Source organism: Mus pahari, chromosome 17, assembly GCF_900095145.1.
Source record: "Mus pahari chromosome 17, PAHARI_EIJ_v1.1, whole genome shotgun sequence".
NCBI classification, from domain to species: domain Eukaryota; kingdom Metazoa; phylum Chordata; class Mammalia; order Rodentia; family Muridae; genus Mus; species Mus pahari.
The window spans coordinates 60146157-60171318 of NC_034606.1; the positions used below are offsets into that span (position 1 = coordinate 60146157).

General features: G+C 42.5%; 1 protein-coding gene across 2 annotated transcripts in view; it reads right to left on the bottom strand.

The window, feature by feature from the left end:
• The window catches only part of Nell2 (neural EGFL like 2), a 307759-nt gene that overhangs the window by 246827 nt on the left and 35770 nt on the right, over nt 1-25162 (bottom strand). For both annotated transcript variants that reach the window (XM_029547891.1, XM_021216187.2), the window contains exon 4: nt 1509-1659. In XM_029547891.1, coding sequence (XP_029403751.1) covers nt 1509-1659 — 151 coding nt within the window. The remainder of the gene's footprint in view (nt 1-1508; nt 1660-25162) is intronic.

A 25162-nucleotide genomic window follows, 5' to 3' on the forward strand; every position in this document is an offset into this window, starting at 1 on the left:
ATATGACCTAGCACAAGGCAAGGCCTGGGCCAAGTAGTGGGAGTGGGTGGGGAGGGGGACAGGGGGGGGGGGGGGGGTATGGGAAACTTTATACAGAGAAAAAAAAAAAAAAAAAAAAAAAAAAAAAAAAAAAAAAAAAAAAAAAAAGAAAATGATAAAGCTAAACACTTAAGAATTAGAAAGATGGGAGATGTCTTGGCAGGCAAGAGTGCTTGATGTGCAAACATGAGACCCTGAGTTCTCATCCCAGCACCCATGGAACAAACCAGGCACGGCCAGGCATAAGCCTGGGGTTCTGTGACTCAGGGTAGGGAGAAGGAAATCAATAGAAGGGACTGTGACTTGCTAGTCAGCCAGCAACCCTAGCAAAAAATGGTGAGAGTTCTGGGTTCAATGAGGAATGCTGTCTCAAGAGAATAAGGCAAAGGGTGATACAGTAGGACACCTGGCATCTCTCTCGGGCGCCGCTGTGTGCATGCACATGGGTCATGAGTATGAGCATCCAAAAGCATGTAAGCATAATCCTGATGCTATCAGTAGCAGGGTAGGTGGGGCTGTGGCAGATAACCAAGCAGAAGACAGGAGGCCTAATGATTCTCCAGGGACAGGACACCTCATAGCAGTGTAGCCTGGTGTACTGGCTAGCTTTGTGTCAACTTGACACAGCTGGAGTTATCACAGAGAAAGGAGCTTTAGTTGGGTAAATGCCCCCAAGCGATCCAGCTGTAAAGCATTTTCTCAATTAGTGATCAAGGAGGGAGGTCCCCTTGTGGGTGGGACCATCTCTGGGCTGGTAGTCTTGGATTCTATAAAAGAGCAGGCTGAGCAAACCAGTGGAGGCAAGTCAGTAAAGAACATCCCTCCATGGCCTCTGCATCAGCTCCTGCTTTCTGACCTGCTTGAGTTCCAGTCCTGCATCCTTTGGTGAGCAACAGCAGTATGGAAATGTAAGCTGAATAAACCCTTTCCTCCCCAACTTGCTTCTTGGCCATGATGTTTGTGTAGGAATAGAGAAACCCTGACTAAGACACCTGGGTACAAGGTTCTCCCCACAAGGTCTTCTGGAGTGAACAGGCACTCTGGTGTGTGAATACCATCTGTAAGTATGGCAGCTTATCAGGTAAGTTATCTGTATATGGTTAAAATCATAAGGCTATTAATTCTTGATTCCACAGTCACTTTCCCAAAAGGAAAAAGTCACTGGGCCTTTGTGGGTAATGACCAGGAATTAAGATTTATGTTTGTCTTTGGCATTGAGAAGGATAGCCCTTGTGGAATTTAGGAATTGATAAATGTATCTTCAAAGTGGACTTTGTATGCTCCTGACACGCTGAGATGCAATGGGTTCCTATGCTTTTATGCAGAACTCTGCATGCAGTTCTGCATAATATATAAAACTTTGTGTTTTAAAGCCCCTCACAAATCCTTCCTAGCTGGGCTTGTGTTGACTGCTCCTTTGTATACAACGCCACAGAGAAAGCCCGGGAAACATTACAAGCTCCACCTACCTGTGATCCAAGTGATGGATGGAGAGAATAACTCCCGAATTTAAGTGGATCTGTTTCAGGGTCACCAAGATTGTGAACTCATGTTTATTTCTCAGCTTCTGGAAAAACCGCTCAGCTGTAGCAGTGGGTGCTTTTATGCTTCTGGGGGAATCTAAAGTTAAATAAATAATAAAAACATAGTAAGAATGCGCTAGAGTATGGTTTTACAAAGTCTTGCAAACTACACCTTTCTCAAAACTTTATCAAAGAGTAACTCATAAATATCAATTCTTACACTCCCTTGATAGGGTCTCCTAGTTAGACCTTATGCTATATACAATGCCGGGCACCAAGAAATCACATGAATTGATGAATATGTTTAGAAATCTGTTTTAAAAACAAGGCATCTTGGAGAGAAAAATCAGAGAGCCTTCCCAGAAATTGAACACTCCCAACTCTTCTCTTTGCATACTTTCTCCTATTACCATAGCTACATCGGTAACAATGGCAAAGAGATGTGGGTCCTACAAGACCAAAGCAACTGCCACTGCAGAGCCAGGTAAATTTTCTGACACCTCCTGGGAGAAAACTGGATTTAAATCTGTGAGCCTCTCTCTGAAGTGGTACCTCTAGCCAGAAGGCTCGCTATATATAGAGTCTTGAAAAGATCAGTGAAATTAGTCACTCTCAGCCTTCTGTGCGGCGGATGGAACAGGAAAATCAATTTTTCTCACCATATTTGTTGAAAGAAATACATAGAACTTAACTTCACCCCCTCCTCCATGGGCTTAGGGAAAACGCAGCCTAGCAAGTTTGCCTAGGAAAAGAGAAACTTCACTTGGCACTTTCACATGGTTTAGTCTTGAGTTCCAAACTCAGAACAGAAAGACCCGGGAGAGACAGGACAGGGAGATCAGTGGACCGGGTGGTCAGGAAAAAGCTTTCTGCTTTATGACGACACAGTGGCTAACGCTTCAAGTTTTAATCTTGGCACTCTGAGTGCGTCCTGGGCTCTTATGTGCACTTTAGTGAACAGTAGAGTTATTAATAATGTTCTATCTCACACTTACTGGGAGTAGTTCATAAACCTTCTCACTGTGTATAAAAATGGATACTGTATGGGAGATGGTTAAATTAGTGCGATTGTGACAATTGTTTAACTGTACACACGTGTAGGATTTATTTGTTGTGCACCTTAATTATGTATACTTTTTCTCAGTCATGCCTCAGAAGAATTTGCCCACCAAAGCAAACAGGCAGCCACAAGAATAAAGGATACCATCGCTAGCTTTCAGTAGCCACGTGCACTTGCTGGTCCACAACAGTTAAGTTATGTTAACAGTTAAGTTTTCTATCAAAATCTCATTCTCTTAAGTGAATATGGGCAACAAATACCACATTCAAGCCACAGAAATTGTTAGTATATCTTCATATTTTAGGAAGTTTCCTGTGTTTCTTTGAAAAAAGTCATTGGGATTTTTGGTAGAACTGCATTGAATCCTTTCATCGGGTCATTTGGAGTGATGGCGGTATTTTAACAATATTAAATATTTGAATTCTCAAGTACAGGATAACATTCCATTTGCCTCCAACCCTTAGAACAATACTCTAGTTTTCAGTGTGTAGGTCTTTCGTTTCTCCAGTTTAAATTTATTCTAAGTACCTTCTTGTCACTAGTACAGGTCACAATGTCTCTATTTCTCTTTTCAGATAGCTTATTGTCAGAACACGGAAACTCTCAAGCATTTTTAGTCTGTCGACAGTAAAGTTAAAGAAGAGATTTATTTGTCTTTCAATAACAAAAAAAGGGCAAGCATTATTTTCTTCTTTTCCAATTAAAAAACCTACCACAGCAATTGCCACCGTGAATCTAATGAGGCTCCACTGACTGCAATGTGTAAAACCTTAAATTAATTTATCCACGTAACCTGAAAGCAAAAAACTGTGGGTTCAATTATAAATGCCATCTACTCTTGGAGACAGAATAGCCGACTGATGCTTCAAGACTCACGGGTTAGTAGCTTTAAGACTTTAGCTAGGCACTGTTGCTACTTATACTCAGATTAGGAATACGTCAGCTTGGAACTATTATCACAGTTAGTGCCCATTGCTTTCGGTCTCCTCTCAACGTTTTCATAGTGTAAACTATACAGTGTAAACTATAAAGGCAATATAATCATGATGGTTTTAAAAGCCAAATTTAACAACTTGATTAATACTGTGTGCAGTTTGAATAGCATTTAAGCATAAATAATCTCATTTAGCCCTCAGAGCACTCTGTAACATGTGGGATTCTTGGCTCCATTTCATTATAAACTGCAGATTAGAGAAGAAAGGCCAGGGTGACTGGGGGTCATATCATAGTTGTCCCAAATCCATTGATGCTGTGATTGTATTGCATTTGGAAACACCAGAAGCAATCTTGGCCATATAAGGAACCAACCCACCTAATTCAAGTGGCAAATCCAGGACCCAACTGAGGACAAGGCCCTGCCTACGGTCACACAACAGAGCCCCACAGTACCAAAGTGATGCATACACCAAGGGGTATGTAAGTCCTCATTTTAAGCTAACTTTTACAAAAGCATACTGTCCAGATAAATACATTTCTCATGATTACTGAATTAACGGGGTTTTTCAGAACTGCGATGGGATTCCTACCATGGAATAACCTCGCAACTACTTGTCCTCATCTAAACTATAGTGATGAGAATTACAATTTAAAAAGAAAATATTCCCTAGGAAAGAAAAGATTCAGGGGCTGGAGAGATAGATGGCCTAGCTTAGCAGTTGAGAGCACTGACTGCTCCTCCAGGGTGGCTCACAACCATCTGTAATGGGATCTGACACCCTTTCCTGTTGGGTCTGACAATAGAGACCCTGTACTCATACACATAAAATAAATGAATCTTTTTTAAAAAGGAAAAAGGTGTGCAATAATTGTACATTAGAAGTCACTAAGTTACCCGGGATTAGTTTACAGGCTTTGGTGGGACAGACCACGCCTCCTGATACCACAGCTGATGATTACCATGTATATGACCCTCACGACCAGGCTGGACAGACCACGCCTCCTGATACCACAGCTGATGATTACCATGTATATGACCCTCACGACCAGGCTGGACAGACCACGCCTCCTGATACCACAGCTGATGATTACCATGTATATGACCCTCACGACCAGGCTGGACAGACCACGCCTCCTGATACCACAGCTGATGATTACCATGTATATGTGACCCTCACGACCAGGCTGGACAGACCACGCCTCCTGATACCACAGCTGATGATTACCATGTATATGTGACCCTTACGACCAGGCTGAGAGCAGAGAGCATGGACAAGCTCCCGAAGACTGACTCTGACCTTCTGCCTCTCATCAAACCAAAGCCAACATCAATTGTCTTTTCCAAATCCAATACCAATTTTAATTTGGACCCATACCACATAGCCATCTATTGCATAACCTCACTGTGATGAGCACACGTTAATTTGATGAGTCAGACTGTAAGCATTAATGAGCAAATCAAACAAAAACGAGGGCCAGATTCGCTGCCCAGATGGAGCAGCTGACTGGTTGACCTTAAACAAATCATTTGACCCACAAACTGAAATTTTCATTTATAAAATAAAACGAAATATAGTTAGTCATAATATGTGGAGGCCTCAGTAAAATGCCTCTAGAATTCAAGGTATTAAAAGTTTATATATAACAAATATCATTTCATTTTTTATTTTTAATTATTATTAGCTTATCAGTATGGTGTGTGTGTGTGTGTGTGTGTGTGTGTGTGTGTGTGTGTGTGTACACAAGCATGTGCACACCACAACAATCATACAGAAGATGCAGGACAACTTTTTTTAATAAATATCAATTTACTGAAAATTATTGTTCCAAGAAAAATGAAGTTAAAGTCCTGTAGGTACAAAGCCTTCTAAAGTTCTGTCTAGCTAAAGAGAAAATGAACGCCCTCTTAGTCGGTGCCAATTATATATTCTTATTCTGGGTTAGTTGAAATGAACCAAATTTTACCTTTACTATGATTCATATTTCTTTCTTTTGTTAGATGTTTTCTTCATTTACATTTCAAATGTTATCCCCTTTTCTAGTTTCCTCTCCGAAAATCCTGTATACCCTTCCCTCCCTCCCTGCTCCCCAACCCACCCACTCCCACTTCCTGGCCCTGGCATTCCCCCTATACTGGGGCCTAGAATCTTCACAAGACCAAGGGCCTCTCCTCCCACTGATGGCTGACTAGGCCATCTTCTGTTACATATGCAGCTAGAGACACAACTCTTTGGGGTACTGGTTAGTTCATGTTGTAGTTTCTCCTATAGGGCTGCAGACCCCTTCAGCTCCTTGGGTACTTTCTCTAGCTCCTTCATTGGGGACCCTGTGTTCCATCTAATAGCTGACTGTGAGCATCCACTTCTGTATTTGCCAGGCACTGCCATAGCCTCACAGGAGACAGCTATGTCAGGGTCCGACACAGGACAACTTGATAGAAGAGTTTCTCTGGTTTTCCCTTTGTGTGAGTTCTGACTGGCATGGCAGGCACCTTCCCCCACTAGGCCCTCTTACAGCCCTTCATTTTATCTGCTTTGATTTGACTTAATGCTAATAACCATAATTTGCCTTACCACTCAACTTTCTAAGTTCTCAAATTGTGTTCCTTTGCATTATTCCATATATTTCAATTCACACATATACAACAACTTGGTTTTCACAAGTAGAAAGATTGTTTTTAAGAAGAAATACAGTATTTATAGGGTCAAAGTGGGATTTCTATAATAGATCATCAAAATTGTATTAATACTTCTTAATAAATAGGTATAATGGGTAGGCAGTCTTACATGCAGATGGTGTGAAGGTTGTTTATTGTGCAAGTATGGATTACACAAGGATATTCTAACAAAATCTTTGCTGAGTAGCCAAAGAGAGTACCCAGTGCCCTGCCAATTATGCAGAGGCGAAATGCTGAAAGACACAATTTCATCTTCCCCTTAATAGGCCAGTTTGACCTAAGACATCAATTTGGAGAGTTTATTCTTCTATATTTCTTCCTTAATTATAATAATCAAATTATTTCAGAGTAGCAAGACACCAAAGTCTCACTTATCACAATTAGCCACCCTACCTAAATTAAACCTGTTTCTGTCATGATTATTCTCCCTTTAAGAAAGAAAACAGCTTTATAAAGCACCAAAGGGCATTACCAAATGACAAGAAATGCATGGTGCTGAACTGCTCGGCTCAGGATTGCTGAAGCTGAAAATCTGTCAGTTTCTGCCCTTGTTTTCCCCTCCCCCATTTCTGTCTCCTCTGAGGGAGAGGAATAATAATAATAATAATAATAATAATAATAATAATAATAATAAACAGATTTTGAAAGAATTGTTGCCTCTCAGAGATTCAATAAGAACTCTGGGAATCTGTTCACCCTCTGAGAAAAGACTCACTTCCCAAGCCCACTGCTCCTCACAGGCTTCCACAGAGCTGGGCTGCTGGGCTCCTGCTTCAGTCTCAAGTGGAGTCTCCTCCCGCCCACCCCCCTCCCACACTGAGCCCCGCATCAGCTGCATGGTGGAGACTTTACTACTCCATCAGGTCCTTGTCAGATCTTTTGTTTCACTGCCCCTTTGGAATGGGTGAATCCTGCTGAGGTCTCAGGATGCCAGATCTGCAGAAGGAGGCCTGTTGCACTCTGAGATACAGGGACTAATGGGCTATTCCAACCATAGACCCCACCCCAACCCCCATCATTCCTCTCATCTCTTTTTGTTGTTGTTGTTGTTGATATATTTGCCCAACAACTTTTTAATTATTAATTACCTTGCTGTTACAATGTTACATAGAATTCTGTGTAAAAATAAACTCTATTATCATCACATCATAAGCCACACAACAACAAATTATGCTTTGCTTTTTCTGTACAACAATGAATCAAGATGAAGGTCAAAGTGATATTTAATGTGTTAAAGACACTGCATGGACAATGTGGCCAAGACACCCATTTTTTGAAGTAAAGTGTATTTTCACAAAGAAATAGCACTTATCTGCTCTCAGAGAAATAATGTCCTAGTGTCAACAGGCAGAAGATGCTGCTAGCAAAAGACAATGTACTTTATAGAAATCACATACTCAAAAATACATACTAAACACAATTGCTCAGTGCTAAGCTTTCTGGGAAGCAGTCTGCCTTAAAATTTGGAATTAATGAATTTTCAGTTTTGTAATTTCCCATCAACTGGCTTACTTCTGTACTTCTTTCTTTAAAGGTTGTATTGATTTTTAATCTATAGTGTGTGTCTATGTGTCTACCATCATTTTTTAACAATCTTGCCACACACACTGAAATTATATCAGCAAAGACACAAGATGAACATACTATTTCTCAGATTTTGCTTAAATAGATCTTCCCCTTTCATGTAGGCTGCCTTCCGGATGTAGTGTTGCTGTCTCTTTATGACAAAAGCCTTCTCATCAGGACCAGATTTCTCTGTTTAGGCTAAAAATTTTCAATAAGCCTTCATCAGTATTAAGTTGTATGGGGTTTGGGCTGTAGTTGTTTCTGTTCCTCTGTTTTACCTTCCAAATATAAAAGCAAGGCATTGGGACATTAAAGTTAGACGCCCTGAAGAAGTATGAAACTCAGGTACTCAGAAAATGTAAATGTTAGTTGTACTAAAGCAAAGGTGCACCTGAAACAGAATGCATAACCCCAGGGACGTCTTCCTATTAAAAGGGAAGATGGAGTTCTTGTCTCATCTCTTACCCCATCGAATTCTACTAGAAAAGTTTTCCCACCACTGTAAGATTTTCTGAATTAAACACGCAATGTTGGTGTTACCACTGTATAAAACGCACAATACACCTACTATCTAAGCTCTTCATTCACCTTGCTAGAAGCTCGCTAACCTCTTGTGCTAGCTGGGCTACTCTGAGAATTCTCTATTCCTTTTCTTGTCTCTGTGGCAGAAGAAAGACTTAAATCGTATAAGGGAGGAAGGGCTCATTTTGGTTCGTGACCGTGCATGATGTACTCAATCACAGCAGAGAAAACACACAGGCAGGCAGCTCTGTGGCAGTTACACTGTGCCTGAGACTCCTCACACCCACAACTCTGTGGAACAGGAAGCTGAGACAGAACAGGAAGTACAAATACTCCAAGTATGGCCAGACCCCACCTTCCAAAGGCTTCACAGGTTCCCTGAATCGTGCCATCAGTGGACTAGTGTCCAAGCCAGATTAGCCTGTGGCTAACATATTACATAATGTTATAATAACAAGATATTATATTAAAGTAAACATAATAGCATCCAGCAAGCATGAAATCCTCCCATTTCTGCCAGAATTTTTCTGTAAATAACCATTCCCAGACGAAGCATTGCTCTCAGTTTTCTGCCAACTTTTATTAATTCAAAAAAAAACTTTTACTCAGCACTTAGTATATGCAAAATTCATGCTACATAGTTTCATGCAAGTAAAGATCAGGAATATTTCAACACCATGAGCTGTCTGTAACTCAGTGTCTGACTCCTAATTGTTCTCCAACAGAAACATCTCGCCTCTTCTCTCTGGTAATGAAACCGTCTGATTTTCTGGCACACAGATAATACTTAGAAACTGCATTATTCCATATTATCCTTTGCAGCCTCAGTGTTAGGTGTTGTAATGTCCAGTGGAATGTGTGTAAAAGGAGCAGATGCTACAATCCTCTTTTATGATCTAAAAGGAAATTGACCGCTGTCTTCTTCCTTTCCATTGGTAATATAGGGAGAAAAGGGGGAACTTCAATAAAGACAAGGGTGTGTGAATTAGAATACTGACCAAACCTTGGACTTAGGACAATTTCAGATATGAAATTTGCATCAGCCCTGAAAACCTGTTGGCTCTGTATTCTTACATAAGAGATAAATAAATGTCTTCCTTATGTAAGCAATGTATTTTCTGGAAAAGTGTAGTCTATTCCCCACAAACTACAGCTCCTCAAATTTCTGACTCACTCAGACATTCTACTGGGGTATCTCAGTCTTTAAAATAATGATCAAGAAATTTTCTATATGAGGCAGAATAGTAAAGATTACAAGTCTTACAAACTATACACATATTTGCTACTTAGTCTTTAACTATTTTTACAAAAATGGGTCCCCAAAGGTAATATTAAATCCTCTCACTGACTGACCCTTGGCAGCAATAAGTAGGCTTTTCCATCTGTAAAATAACGTATTCTATATCTTTAGTTGGTTAAGATTGTGTTTGGGAAGAAATGTTAAAGCATGGGCTAGAAGGGTTCATTGGAGGGTTGCTAACTGAACAGAAGGGAAAGGAATGGGATGGGGCTGCAGAGTGATGTGTTTCCATCCTGGTCTTGACAGGCATGGATGAGAGTTAAAACCAAGTGACAACTTGACAAGAACAGAATCATCCAGGAGACAAATCTCTGAGCATGACTGTGAGTACTTCGTAAACTGGGCTGAGTTGGAAAGAGCCACGTAAAGTGTGTGTAGTACCAGTCCATGGGCTGGGGTCCAACTTAGCACAAGAAAAGGAGCATGAGCAGAGCACCACCAGGATCTGCCTCTCTGTGTCTCCTGACTGAGGAAGTGCGCACCCAGCGTTCCCTCACTCTAGCTATACCATGCCTTCCTCAGCATGGGCTGAAGTGACCTGAACTAAGCCCTAACTAACACTACCTCCCTTAACTTGCATCTTGTTAAGTGCACTGAGGTAAGTGACTAATGCAGAACACTGCAATGAACGAGCAAATGACTGATGCTGTGATGAACCTGAACATGGGAATCTTTCTCCTATGAACCTGGTAGGTAGAGGAGTTTGGAACGTCTGCCTAGAAAATCTCTAAGTGCCGGGCGGTGGTGGCGCACACCTTTAATCCCAGCACTTGGGAGGCAGAGGCAGGTGGATTTCTGAGTTCGAGGTCTGAGGTCTACAAAGTGAGTTCCAGGACAGCCAGAGCTACACAGAGAAACCCTGTCTCGAAAAACAAAAACAAAACAAAACAAAACAAAACAAAAAAAAAAAAAAAAAGAAAAAAGAAAAAAGAAAATCTCTAAGTGGAGATTGGTGAGTTTGCTTGATTAAAGGTCACAAGACCAGAATGCTGAGAGAAATGTGGACAGTGGAGGCCTGGCTGGTGAGATTTCAGAGGGTAACAAAACCTTTTATTGAGAAACTGATGAGAGACTCATCATGTAATGGTCAGAAAAGATCTGTCTGCGCTCCTGAGTCCTTTGGTATGGCTGAATTTTAAAGCAAAGGACTCATTTGTTCAGTGAAAGAAATCTTAAGAAAAGATCTCATTTCCGTTACTGCTCCTGACCTCATCCACATTTCCAGCGAGAGACAGCAAGACAGAGAACGAATAGATATGAAACATGTACAGTTCGATGAGGAAAAGAATATAAGTTTAAAGTTACCGACAAGACAGCTCAAAAGCAGCTGTGACTATGAGAGAGATTATTAATTATTTGAACTGACAAGGCAGTTCAAAAGCAGGTATGATTACTAAAGCGATTATGGCACCTTTAAAGAAAAGCCTCCTATGCTGAAAGAGAGAATACAAAAGACATTACTAGGACAAGACCCTCCCTATCAGAGGCTATAATTTATGAAAATGCTAATTTATTTGATCAGAGGAAGCATAAACTGAGAATTCCGTGTAAGGGTCTAGTGGTTGTTTGAATAGGAATGGCCCCCATACACTTGTGTTGGAATGCTTGGACCTATGGAAGTGTCACTATTAGGAGGTGTGGTCTCATGGGAGTGGGTGTGGCCTTGTCAGAGGAAGTGTGTCCCTGTGAGTAGGTTTTTAGGTCTCATGCTCAAGCTATGCCCAGTGTGGCTCACAGTCTCTTCTTCCTGCCTGCAGATCGAGGGACTCTCAGCTCCTTCTCCAGCACCAGGTCTGCCTGTGTGTCGCTACGCTTCCCTCCATGATGACAATGGACTGAACCTCTGAACCTGTAAGTCAGCCCCAATTACATGGTTTCCTTTATAAGAGTTGCCGTGGTCAGGATGTCTCTTCACAGCAATAAGACTCAAACTAAGACAGGTCTCCTTGCTCCAACATGCCCACTTCGGGAGGTGTTTTGCCAGAATCAGCCTTGAAGAAACAGAATCTCCTGCAGCTGTGATTTGGTGGGAGGCAGACTAGACAACAGGCTCCTGTCAAACTTTGACATTGTTATTCGCACTGTCCTGGTTTTTGTGGGTATGAGTTTACAAGACTGAAAGGATCGTGGAATCTTCCGACAAGGTTGAAAAGAAACAATGAGGGCAGCAGTGTGCTGGATTCTTTGAAGAGATCTGGAGAGGCCTCTGTGTGAAGCTGTAAAAGTGAAGCTTTTGTTGCAATGGAGACCCAAGCAAGCTGGAGGTTCAGGGGCCGAGAAACATCTGCCAACACAAGTGCAACCATGGAGTCAGAAAAAAAAAAAAAAAAAAAAAAAAAGAGGGAGGGAGTTGAATGGGAGTCATGGTTTGGTGTTTGATTAATTGGGCCTCATGGAGCATATACCCTATAATCAGCTGATCACCAAGGAGGAGAAGACAGAGGCCTGGCTTACTGATGGATCTGCACACCATGCAGGTACCAAAAAAAGACATCTACGACATAGAGTACCTCTGTGGGACAATTATAAAGGACATTGGAGGAAAGTAATATTCACAGAGGATAGAATTTTTGGAAGTATACATCTCTGTGCATTTTTCCTGAAAGGAGAAGTGGGCCAATAGGTGATTATATATTAATTCACAAGCGCATCCCACTGGTTTCACTGGATTGTTAGGACCTAAAGAGGAGCATGATTGGAAAATCAGTAGTAAATATATTTGGATAAAGCTATGTGGATAGACCACTCCTAATAGGCAAAACATGGGAAGATACTTGTGTCTCCTGTAAATGCTCATCAAAAGTTACTTGAGCAGAGGGGGTGTAGTTCCCACAAGGCTGTGTATGCTTTTAACCAGCATCCAGTTTAGGATATTGTTTCTTCTGTATCCTGGGTTCATGGTCACAGGGATGAAAGGGCGGATATGTGACTAGTACTGTTCACTATTAACCGTAGTTGACCCACTAGGATGTTTTCTGCTTTCTATTCCCATGAGCTTGTACTCTGCTGGCCTTGAAGTTTGGGGTTCAGAAGAAGACAAGCTACTTTCAGGAGATACAACAAACACTCCACCCAACTGAAGGTAAGACTTCTTTCTGGCCATTTTGGCTCCTGATAGCTTTAAGTCAGCAGACTAAGTAAGAGGTATCCGTGTTAGGATGTATGACTAATCCAGATCAGGTGGTACCAACTGCCTGTCCAGTCTGGGGTGCAGGAGGTCCTTTAAGGTGTCTAGTGGTGTTACTATGTCCTGACATCCAATCCAGAGAGTATGATAAGTGGTCCAGGCCCTTCAAGAATGAAGACCCTTTCAGTGGGTCAAGAGCTGAGACCCACTGAAGTGCTTGCTAAGGGTGGAATACAGAATGGGGAGTAGAGAAATGTTATAAATACCAGTTAAGGCCACATGACTGTTTATAGCAGCAAGGATTGTAGTTGACATTAGTGCTTATGTCACATTTCCTTAAGAATGTATTTATTTGTACATACACTAAGCAGATATTTCTGGTTTCTTTCTTATATTTCTTTATTGTGTGATATAACACCAACTGAGATAATATCATTGGGCATGTGTCACAAATAATGGGTACATGTTACAAATCTATATGATCTTTCTTAAGTTCATGGGACATTAAAAGAATGAAGCATTCCTCGAGGGGCTTTGATTCCCCTAAGCTCTTTGGAGACTGGAAGCTTGTATTTCACGTTCCAGATGCTGGCTGCTGGAGCTGCAGGACTCACTGTTTTCCCTGCTGGAGTTTGGTTTTGCATTGGAAGGCTCGTTTGTCATAATCTTTGAACACTAACCATACCAGGTGTTGTAGCTACGGGACTTATAGGAGCTTACTATTGAGATAGTTTAAACTTTTAAAGACTTGGGAAATTTCAGTGTCAGATTCTGCTGTACATTATGAAATAAAGTGAGACTTTAGGGACAAGGGGTGGAAAGTTATGATTTTCAAGTGATGTTTTCATTAATAATAGTTAATGGTGGACAAAGCATTACTGTTAGCTTTGTCAACTTGGCATGACCTAGAGTCGCCTGGGAAGAGAGCTCCAGTGAGTGAGCGACTGTCTGTGTTGGGCTGGCTTGTAGGCATGGCTGTGGCACTAATAAAAATCCAAACTGGTGGGCTGGTGAGATGGCTCAGTGGGTAAGAGCACCCGACTGCTCTTCCAAAGGTCTGGAGTTCAAATCCCAGCAACCACATGGTGGCTCATAACCATCCGTAACAAGATCTGACGCCCTCTTCTGGAGTGTCTGAAAACAGCTACAGTGTACTTACATATAATAAATAAATAAATCTTTTAAAAAAAAAAATCCAAACTGGTGAGAAAAGGGCTTACTTCACTTACACACACAGATCACAGTCCATAGTTGAGGCACACAAGCAGGCGCTGAGGTTGGAAGCCCTGAGGAAGCCTGCTTAGTGGCTAGAGAGCCTAAATGAACTATAGAACTTGGTCCTCTGAAAGATAAGCATGTTTTTAGAAGAGAGCAAGTAGACCCCTTCCCCCACCCCCAAGTGGTCAGTGGGAGTGGAATATTACCTTAGGGACACTGTGGGAAGAACAGAAAAACTGTGCTGCCAGGACAGTGGCCGCTGCCACACAAAGTTGGTAAAGAGCAAGTGGGGCACAGCCACAGAATCAACTTCCACACGAGGGCCAAACTGAAGCCTGCCTGAGAGCCTAGAGACTGGTGACATAGACAGTGACAGCCAATAGAGAGCAGCCACTTGGAGGATAACTTGCTAGGGACCAATGGGATGCAGGTAGAGGGTATAAAGGGTGCTCTCTGAGACTGAATAAACGAGCTTGCAGCCACATTCTCACCTGCTTTTGGAGTCTGTGCCATTGATTCTGCACCTTCTCACCCACTGCCCCCAAGGGGGACAGGAGGGCTCAGGCAACAGTGACACTATACATTTTCAGCAGAGGAAATGGCTCCTAACTGAATGACCAGACTCACCTTCTAGAGTCCAGAGTGCTGAACCCTGTCTTCTCAGTTGCTTTGCCAGTGAAGGGACAGTTGTGAGCTGACCTGCTCAGAACATTGAGAACATTTAGCAAATTCACACCACTGCTTCCCTGTCCTTCTCTCGTTGTGCTATGATTTAAGTTTTAAAACTTGGGCAAAAATCTCGAGATTCTACACAGTAGAATATATGGAAAATATCTTTGTTACATTTTATGCTCTGTAAACAGAGAAAGGAGGACAGGGCACTGCAATGGTCCCTGCGATAATTCTGCAATTGGTATTTATCTTCTGCTATGCTGCGTTCTTGGTGCTTTCTTCCCTCTGTGTGGGCCAAAGGTACATAGGTTACTGGATTTTGTCACTAGTGTTCAGTGTAGCTCTGTGTTCTGATATATATTTCTATTCCGTGTGCGGTTACATTATATGTCAGTTTTACATCCGGAGAAAGATAATTTAATCTTCTTGAGGATAAGAACTATATACTCCACCTCTCTCCTACCATGATAAATACCAGTGCTGATAACCCAGGACAGAAGAAAAGATCCAATAGATACTTGTTGAATAGATTTAAATTAATATTTCTTTCCAAGGCTTAGCTGATAAAACAGCATGTCTATCTTCAATATATAAGAATAAGTCACTCCCCTCTCTCCTAACCCATCACTGAAGCACGGTTAACAACTGTGGACACAGCACACAGCTCCAGGCAATGCCTGTAATCTCACAGGCAAACATAATTTGTCCTGCACAAAGGTTTATGGAGAAGTCCTGGGAGGCATAACCCGTACTAATTACTAGGCTCACCAGTCTCATTAGTCCAGGCCAGGAAAGTGGTTAGGATTTAAAATTCTTTTGAAACGTTAATATCTGAGCAGTTTTTTAATATGCTGCTTTCTGCCATCCTGGCTTTTCAGATCTGAGCCCTGGACCAAGTCGTAAACTTCTTCCTCTTCGGGATCATGTTCTGCTTCGGCACAGTCATTTCCCTGTCAGTATTTGGAAGATTAAGTGGGCAGTACTACTCTCTGCTAATTACACAGATAGCATGACTGATAGGGTAGATATCAATCCTCATATCAACGCCCAGTGATTGATTACCTCTTCCCTTACTTCCAAGTCACCCCTCTGCAATCTATGTGGTCTCTCCTTCACTCTGGAGACTAGACACAGACTATTGTTGTTTTCATTCTCACAGAATATGTACACCGAGGGTCTATTCACATACATTCTTGTAAACGCAACCTATGCTATGAGCAACCTACAATTTTTAAATGCAGCCGTATTTGAAGACATCATTAGTAGATCTGTTTTTAGAACCTTGGTGCATTCTTACTTACTGCAACATTAGTTTCAGGCCCTCAGAAGATTCAGTCTGCTATACCATGCTGCAGTGGATCTGAATCCAGAATATTCTAGTTTAATAAGTCTAGTAGTCTGAACTCTCAAGTGCTTGGCACCTTGGCGGGCCAGAAAGACATGCAGAAGCCAAGAGAGGGTACACGATTGAGCTGCCAACTAGATTCTGAAGGAGCAGTTTTGAATCTAACAATCAGCGATGTGAGAATGAATTCAGGCTTACAGCAGTTGGGAAACCCAGGCAGGGGAAGCAGTGTATGCGAAGCATGGCGGTACAAAGAAAGATGGCGGCATGTTCACAGACCTACAGCACTTCAGATTGCTTGAGCATCTGTGATGTGGGAGGGAGGGGGTGGGGGAGTGGAAGGAGTCTAGACAGGTGGTTAGGACTAGAACAGTTCTGAGAGCAGGCTTGCCAGAGACACTGTGTAACATGGGGAGCTGCGGGGCTAAGAAGAAATTAAAGCAGAAAGGCAGTCACGTGCACTGGGCAAACAGAGTAGAACATAAGGAGCAGCTCTGACTCAGTTGGCATGTGGCACCGCGGGGCTTTTCTTAGGAAACCAGACAGCAGTAACAGAGAATGACAATCCGTTCTGAGACTAGGGAGCACATCCTGTGTTCCCTGTCCTGGTCAGAGAGGCTCAGGGACTGCAAGTAGATGGCATAGGAAGCCATACCCAAGCCTATGCCTGCTGGCACAGTCCACCAAATACCGCTCAGCCTTTAGTGGAACACATAATACACCGTCAGGACACCTCGCCTCTACAAAGCACCCTTGGGAAGGGAACCACTCCTGCCCCGGGTTGCATTCAGTTCTAAGAGCAAGAGGCACAGCCTGACATTCTCCCAACAGATTTACAGGAATAGAGGGAGAGTACAGAAGTCTTGGAAGTCCCGGAACAGATGAGGAGAAACTAGGGTATCCATGGTGGTGGGGCACAAGAGCAAAATCTGGGGCAAAGGTGGCACTCCAACCCGGGTACTACCACAGATATGCAGGAGACCTCCCCAAGTGCAAAGCATGCTTGGGGATACCGGTGGTGCTTGTATGTGTCTGAGGGTGGAAGGCTTTGGGTGCTGAAGCTGAGACGTGTGTTTTGGGAAGCAGGGGCTGATATCGTTCTACACTGACAATCTGACTGCATTCTGCAAGGTCTGGAACAAGCATTTCCAAAAGGAGTGAGAGGGAAGGAAGAAAGAGCAGGACGAGAGAGGCAGAATGTGGAATGCACGAGAGTGGTCCATGCTGCTGTCCCTGTGGAATAGAGGTCACTGTTGCCACAAATCCTGTCACATTTTACATCCGCTGGATACTTGACATCTAGGATTATGTCAGACATACCGTAAGGATTCCACATATAGTTGCTGAATGAATACCAAAGGTTACCATTCACTGAAGGCTTACCATGGGAAGGGTTTTCTAGCTCTGTCTATGGCAACTGAGGAACAATTGTTAGCATCTTGTTTTATGGAGACGGGTAAGGATTTGATCCTGTGTCAGAAGTCCTCAACCTCAGGTCTGCTGACACCTTGGACCAGGTAGTTCTTCAGCATGGGAGGCTCTGCTCCCTACTGTGGATGCTATCAGCTTCTTAACCACAGATAGAACGACATCCCTAATGATGAAAATCTCAGACATCTCCGGGAACTGCCAAATGTTCCTGGGAGTACCATCGCTGCATTTTGAGAAGCACTGCCTGAGCTTGCCAGATCACGAGTCTTGACAGTCCACTCCAGACTCTGAACTTAGTCTTCACTTTACGGTTACCAGGTGAACACATGACAGACAGAGTTTCCTACAGGCTGACTGGGAGGAAGGTAGCATGCTGAGAACTTATGCCATCAGCTCACCTTGGTGTCAGTGCAGCTGAGAGTGGAGATAGCTGCCTCTGAAATCAAAGTATGTGGAGCAATAATTTAAATGTTCTTTTATTAAAACAAAATAAAGTGAAAGTCAGTTCGAGTGTGGTGAGAATTTTGGTTCCTTTAAAATCCCATTTAATGTTATGTGCATGTCTTAGTTAGGGTTTTACTGCTGTGAACAGACACCATGACCAAGACAATTCTTATGAGGATGACATTTAATTGGAGCTGGCTTATAGGTTCAGAGGTTCAGTCCATTATCATCAAGGCAGGAGCATGGCAGCATCTAGGCAGGCATGGTACAGGAGGAACTGAAAGTTCTACATCTTCATCTGAAGGTTGTTAGAAGACTGACTTCCAGGCGGCTAGGATGAGGCTCTTAAAGCCCACACCCACAGTGACATACCCATGCCAACAAGGCTACACCTCCAAATAGTGCCACCCCCTGGGCCAAGCATTCACAAACCATCACAGTGTACGTAATTTTGTTTTAGTCCTGGGTTAGGGATGTGGGACTGCTTCAGTTTGTCCATAGCTGTTAACTATGATTGCCTCATGCTCTAGGAGGAGTGTGACTTTTGCCAGCTGCAGTTAGTTTACATGTTGAATTCTGAGGACTCTGAAGAGGGGATAAATGCCAGAGCCCCAAGAGGAATGGGAAGCACTCTGAAGAAGAACAGGGGGGCTGCTGCCCCCCCCTGCTGCTGTTGCTGTTTGTCAAGTGAACATGAGCAAAGTGAGTGAAGAGAAGAGCTGAAAAGAAAGAGTTGGGGACAACCTGACTGCGAAGATTGGACTTGCTCCAAGGAACCCAACGCCCCCATATCAGCAAGAAGTTGTCTATTTTGTTGGCCAAAGTTTTCTCTCTAACCTTCTTTCTCTCCTATGTCGTCTTGGGAAGGTTGGAAGGGAGGTAGAGCTATAAAAACCCACTAAAATAGTAAACCAACCACGCCAACATTCAAGTCTGTCAGTTACATTTCCAAGTACTTTTGCAGTTCTTAGCTTCCTGCTTGCTGAGGTCCTATCCCTCTGCCCCGTTTTTTGGTAATAGTAATTATTGTTCCTTATGAAACAATGAAGAAAGTCTGTATTACTTCAGTTCTGGTTTCTGTATAGCATTAAAGACTTTCATTCTGCAATTATTATAATACTCTCGAGTTTTCTTAAAGAAGAAACAGAAATCATTGAAGAACAGCATCCCAAAACTATGAGGTCAAAGAGCAAAATGGCATCTGCAAAACCTGTGCAGGGGGCTGCTCCGTGTGCTACTGAGAAGCCTGCGTGCTGCACTGACAATGCGGGCAAGCCAAACGATAACCCCAGAACCCACCCCGTCACTGTCACTCTGTCAACCGTGTCATATGTGTGATATTGTAAGCCTTGTGCACACTAAGCAGCCCCGGTGCCACTGAGTCATAAGCCCCGCCTCATTTCCTCTTTTATTCTGAGACTGAGTATCATTAAAGTTGTCTAGGTTGACCCTGCTGCTTAAGCCTCCTGAAGATGTGGGATTCCGGGTCAGTGGCACTAGCGCAGGATCCCTAGCATTTAAATGCCTCTGGAAACCGATGTCCAGGGGGTCTCATTTCAAGTCCTTGGACGTTTTTAGTATTTAGACGGTGAAGCACACAACTATCACTTCCAGAGGTGACGACACCCTAGGGAACACGGTACCAGAATTTTTAGGACGGTGTCCCCAGTATTCCAAAAGCAAGTCGGAAATGACATCAGAGAAAACAGCTTTGATGGGTCAGGGAGCTCAGTTACATTGTTGAGTATGTCGAGAAAAGATTAGTTGCCCTACTCGTGTATAAAAAGTGTACAAAAGAAATGTTTTGCATGAGGCCAGAGAAGTGGTTCAGTGATCAACGCTCTTGCCACCATGCCTGACTCACCATGTGAGTTTGAGCCCATACTCAGTGGGAGGAGAGAACCAAGGCCTATGAATTGTACCCTGGCACCTGCACCTATACACACAAATTAATTTCTTCATTAATTTTAAAAGGCAATTCAAATTTTTAAATGATTTTGTAAATAACATAGATAGGAATTACTCAGGTTACACAGGTAACTAAGTCCTTTACAGCCTAAATCCAAGGAGGCTGTGAGTAATCACTTGTTTGTTTGTTTTTTATTTTAACTGATTCTCAAAATTTGTTTATATTTATGAAGTGCCATTTAAGTGTTTAATTTTTTACAGTGTTCAAATTGGGGAAAACATACTAAAAAATGAGCATCTCTTTATGGGGAAAACATTCAAAGCCCTTCCTTGAAACTCTGTAAAATGCATATACAGTGCATTAGAACTTCCTATAGGTACCCTACTATGACTGGCATGTGTACACATGAGAGTTGGAACATCCTGAATAGCCATGCCAGTTCTGTCTCTGTCCAGCTTAAATAACTGACCATCTCCAAACCTTGGATGCTTTCACTCCCAGCTGTAAACCGGAAATAACAATAGAACATGGGTCCTCTGCCATGGCTATATGTTTATGAAACACCTCAAGCCAAGCTTGGATCATGCAGAGTTCTCAATTACTACATTATATATATCCACATGCAAGAACACACATTCACATTTTGATGATCTGTATTCAAATTGGTATGATAAACAGTGAGGATGTAAATAAACAGCCAAGTCCAGGTAACAGGGCATGTGCACGGCATTTTCAGCAGAGCTGAAAGACTTACGTTTTCATAATCCTTTCTAAGGGACAGGAAAATGACAGAGTGTAGGAGAAGCCACTTCAGACTGCCACATCAGGGTGGAACAGCCACCGCTGTATCCAGTTTGTCAACTGAGTGGGGATCTGTCAACCTATGGGGCTTTCTTTTGCCAGTGTGTGGCAGCGCCTCACCATCTGAGATGGAGGAGGGAGTGAGGGCTGCAAGATAGCAATTCCAAGTGTGATGAGGGTTTAATTCTGGGCTCTCCCACACCACCCCACATGCCAAGTGATGAATTCGTGTTAGATCATTTCCTGCTCTCAGTATGACCATCTGTGGAGAAACACTCTCCATCGTTGTATTAGCTGTGAAGCTACAGAGTGTTTGCATTTGTCTTAGTGACCTTAGCAAACTCTAAACAAATGCTTTAAGTAAAATTAAAACATCAAGTTCATTAAAGGAGAAATCAGTCTCTTGGCATGTTTTCACACTATTTACAATTTCAGAAGTAAAGACAAACAAAAAAATTATTTTACAAAAGTGTCGTCCTAAATTAATTGTCCATTTGACAGAATGTAGATTCTGGGTGTCTGGGCACAATTGTGATGGATCTTGTAGACTGTGTTAAATGAGGTGGTAAGACGCGTCTGAATTGTGGTGGGACTATTTCCTGTGCATGGCATCCTGGATGGTATAAGACAGAGGAGGCAAGGTGAGCACAGGTGTGCACTCACTGCTCTCTGCTTGTTCCTGGCGATATGACATAACGAGACATGATGTGATGAGGCATGGTGTGATGTGGTGTGAAGTGGCACACTATGACGTGACGTGACTTGGCGCGATGTGACGTGACTTGGTGTGATGTGACGTGACGCCTTCAGCTCCTGCTGCCTTGGCTTCACTGTCATTAGATTGAACCTAGAACTGTGTGTCAGAACAACCCCTTTCTCTCTTAAGCTGCTTTTGTTAGCATAGTTTATCACAGACAACTAGATTGCCCCCAAGGCTGAAAAAGGTTTTCATAATGACACTATTGAAAAAGAAATTAAATCTTCTTGTCATGCTGTCCTGGCTGGTTTTAGGTCAACTTGACATAAGATAGAGTCATCAGAGAGGAGGGAACCACAATTGAGAAAATGCCTCCATGGGACCAGGCTGTAGCTAAGCAGGTAGGAAATTTTCCTAATTAGTGACTGATGGGGGAGGGTGAAGCCCACTGTGGGAAGTGCCATCCCTAGGCTGGTGGACCTGAAGTCTACAAGACAGCAGGATGAGCAGGCTATGAGGAGCAAGCCAGTAAGCAGCACCCTTCCATGGCTTCTTGCATCAGCTCCTGACTCCGGGTTCCTCCCTGTCTGAGTTCCTGTCCTGACTCTGATGATGAACAGTGCTGTGGAAGTGTGAGCCAAATGAACCCTTTCCTTCCCGAGTTGCTTTGGCCATGGTGTTTCATTGCAGCAATAAAAGCTCTGAGACACACACCAATAAGAGTACTGGGCTCCATCTAGAAACACAGCTCTTCTGCCAGATGGGTTTTGGGACACTGTTTAACACAGCATTTTCCTGGTATTTCTGTGACCAGTGGCACACATTTAAAGGATATATGTTTCAGGTCAGGTCAGACTTTCTGACTTGATGGTGTCTGATTCTAACAATTTTTTTCAACCTTATCCCAGACCACTCTTCCTCACCTACCCCAGGTCACGTGCAAGCTTCCAAGTAAGCAAATCTTGAAACTCCATATCTTTATAAATATTGTATGTCTGTCTTGAATCTCCTTCCTTATGTCATTGGATCAACAAACGGGCACCTAAGATCTTCCCTCATTCCATATCCACCACAGACTTGGATATTTGGTAGCTGAGACTGATTCTTCACCACCACACAAGTATCCTTGAAAATATGTTAATGCAGGCAGCTCATGGCATGGCCAACAGTCTATCATGTTCATGGCCTCCTCCACTACAATGCAAATTCCGCAAAAAACGAACTCACGTCTTACCTGTCCAATGTATCCTTTAGCTGACATAATCTAAGACTCAGTAAATGTGGCTATTTGGGAATAGCCTCCTTTTCTGAGAACTCACTTGGTAGCAATGTTCTGTTTGTTTGTTTCTGGGTTTTGGTAGTTGTTTGTTTAGGGGTTTGGGACTTGTTTTTTTTCTTTCATTCCCATTAACAATCCCATGATACAATGACAAGTGGCAAAAATTACACTTTTAGTCACCATAGGCCACCTCACAATGATAGACATACAAAATGAAGAAACAACAGGTGAATAAAATCTACATTTAGTTCTCTCTCTCTCTCTCTCTCTCTCTCTCTCTCTCTCTCTCTCTCTCTCCATTTCTACTTTGAATCATATCCTTGTGATACATCCTCTAGTCTGCTGCTCCTGGAATCCCTGACTTCAAATCAACTCACTAGGTTGTTAAACTCCTCACATATTGATGTATTCCTGAGAGCCTGCAGCCTACCTACCTACAAGAACTGTTAGTATTCTATGATTTGTTGTGATCATAACTTTTTTTTTTTTTTTTTTTTTTTTTGGTTTTTCAAGACAGGGTTTCTCTGTGTAGCTCTGGCTGTCCTGGAACTCACTTTGTAGACCAGGCTGGCCTNCTGGCTGTCCTGGAACTCACTTTGTAGACCAGGCTGGCCTCGAACTCAGAAATCCGCCTGCCTCTGCCTCCCAAGTGCTGGGATTAAAGCCGTGCGCCACCACGCCTGGCTCCATAACATTTAAGATTCTAGTATTAACAAACTCTAAAACACTTGGGATACCACCTTCATTAGAGGACTGGCATACAATTCTATGACTGCCTTTGCGTTCATGTCTGTAACCTTACAAACTATTTGATTGTCTTAGAACATGCAAAAGCATCCAATGTAAACGATACAAAAACAACAGCTTGCTCCAGAGATGGAAGTTATCACATGAATACAGTGAGAACATTTTACTGTTTTTACTTCAAAGTGGAGTTAGAAATGAGTCCCGAAATAAAGGAGGCGGGCATGCCAGTGTGTGTCCATTGTGGGTACTGCAGTGTGTGTCCACAGTAGGCACTGCAGTGTGTGTCCATGGTGGGCGCTGCAGGTGCATGGGCACTTCCTTGTCTTTCCCAACTGGCATAATTAAATACTGAATAATTCTTAAACAAGCAATGAAGCACGGACATTTTCTGAAGAACTTCAAGTATTTTTTAACAAAGCTCTAACAAAATAAAATACACTGTGATTAAGTGAAAATAGCACGAGGGATGTAGCCACTCTTTTCCTTTGCTGCTCTTCCAATGTAAGAATAGGTCCAGTGCATGGGGAAAGTCTACTTTGAGATGCTGCTGTTGCATTTTTCTGTGGCTCAAATTTAAGGAGCTAAGAAGTGTCTCACAAAACGGCCCAGCAAGCAGAGCCCTGGACCTGATGTTTTTTTTAATTCCAAAACTAATGTGGCATAGTGACAAGCTGGGGTAAAAACCATTATAATTTATTAAATTTCAACAGTTTAAAGGCTCAACAGACCAAATCGCACTTGTGCACTGGGCAATGGCTCAGAAATCGATGCACTGTGAGCACAGTGGGAGGGAACGGACAGAAATTGGCAGGCTGTGTAGTATGACATTTTTAAATGGTTGCCCTCCCCTGGTTACCAGGAATAAGTGCTCCCAGTGGTATCTCAGTGCTCCCCGTACTGTCTAAGTGCTCCTGTGCTCTCTGAGTCCTCCCCATGCTCTTTTCCACACTCCTCACTTCTCTACCATAGATTCTGTCACTAGATTCTAGGATCATATCTTCTTTTTTTTTTTAATGTTAGCATGACAACACAGCTGGAGATGTGATCAACCCGAGAATAATAAAATAATATTTACAATCAAAGATGAACCTAATTTGTGCTGACCTTCTTAAAGTTTATTTCTAAAAAGAACATATATACTGCATATAATGACTATTATACATTTAAGAACATGTAGAATAAACATATACATTCCAGATGTAAAATATTGAATCTGAATATTTTCTTTCTATACCCTTAGGTCCAGTATTTTATGTATCACTCTCAGAAGTACAGAGAGGGGAGCTTATCTCTTCTAAGTTTCTCTGACAGGTGTGCATACCCTCTGTTTATGATACCATTCTTTGATCTTGTATCTACTGCAGACAAGTCCAGGGAGGAACTATCCACTGTATTAGGATCATATCTTTAATACCACAGACCTTCAAGCACATGAATTGAAATGCTCTCTGCATTTTTCTTTCTGTAACAAGGACAGTCCAGACTTCCTGTCTCGGCCTAAATGCAGCAGTGGCCATCATACTTCCTTCCCACTATATAAAACTATGCAACTATGCAAAACATGGAAAGCAACTATTTTTAGATAACACATGCCTGTGAATTTTAAAAGAACCCTGGCTTTCTGCCTAGGCACAGGGAAGTGCACGAGCAGAAGGCTTTGCTGGACAGACAGGAGGGATATGTGCAAGTACAGACATTCAGGAATCTCTACAGAGTTCCCCCAAGAACACCATGAATTTTCTGAGTCCAGCTAATGATCACGCTGTGTGTGTGGACGGGGTAAGGTTATTTGATTGGCAGTGAGCACCCTCTAGTACAGCAGTTCTCAATGTCCTTTAATACAGTTCCTCGTCTTGTGCTAACCCCCAG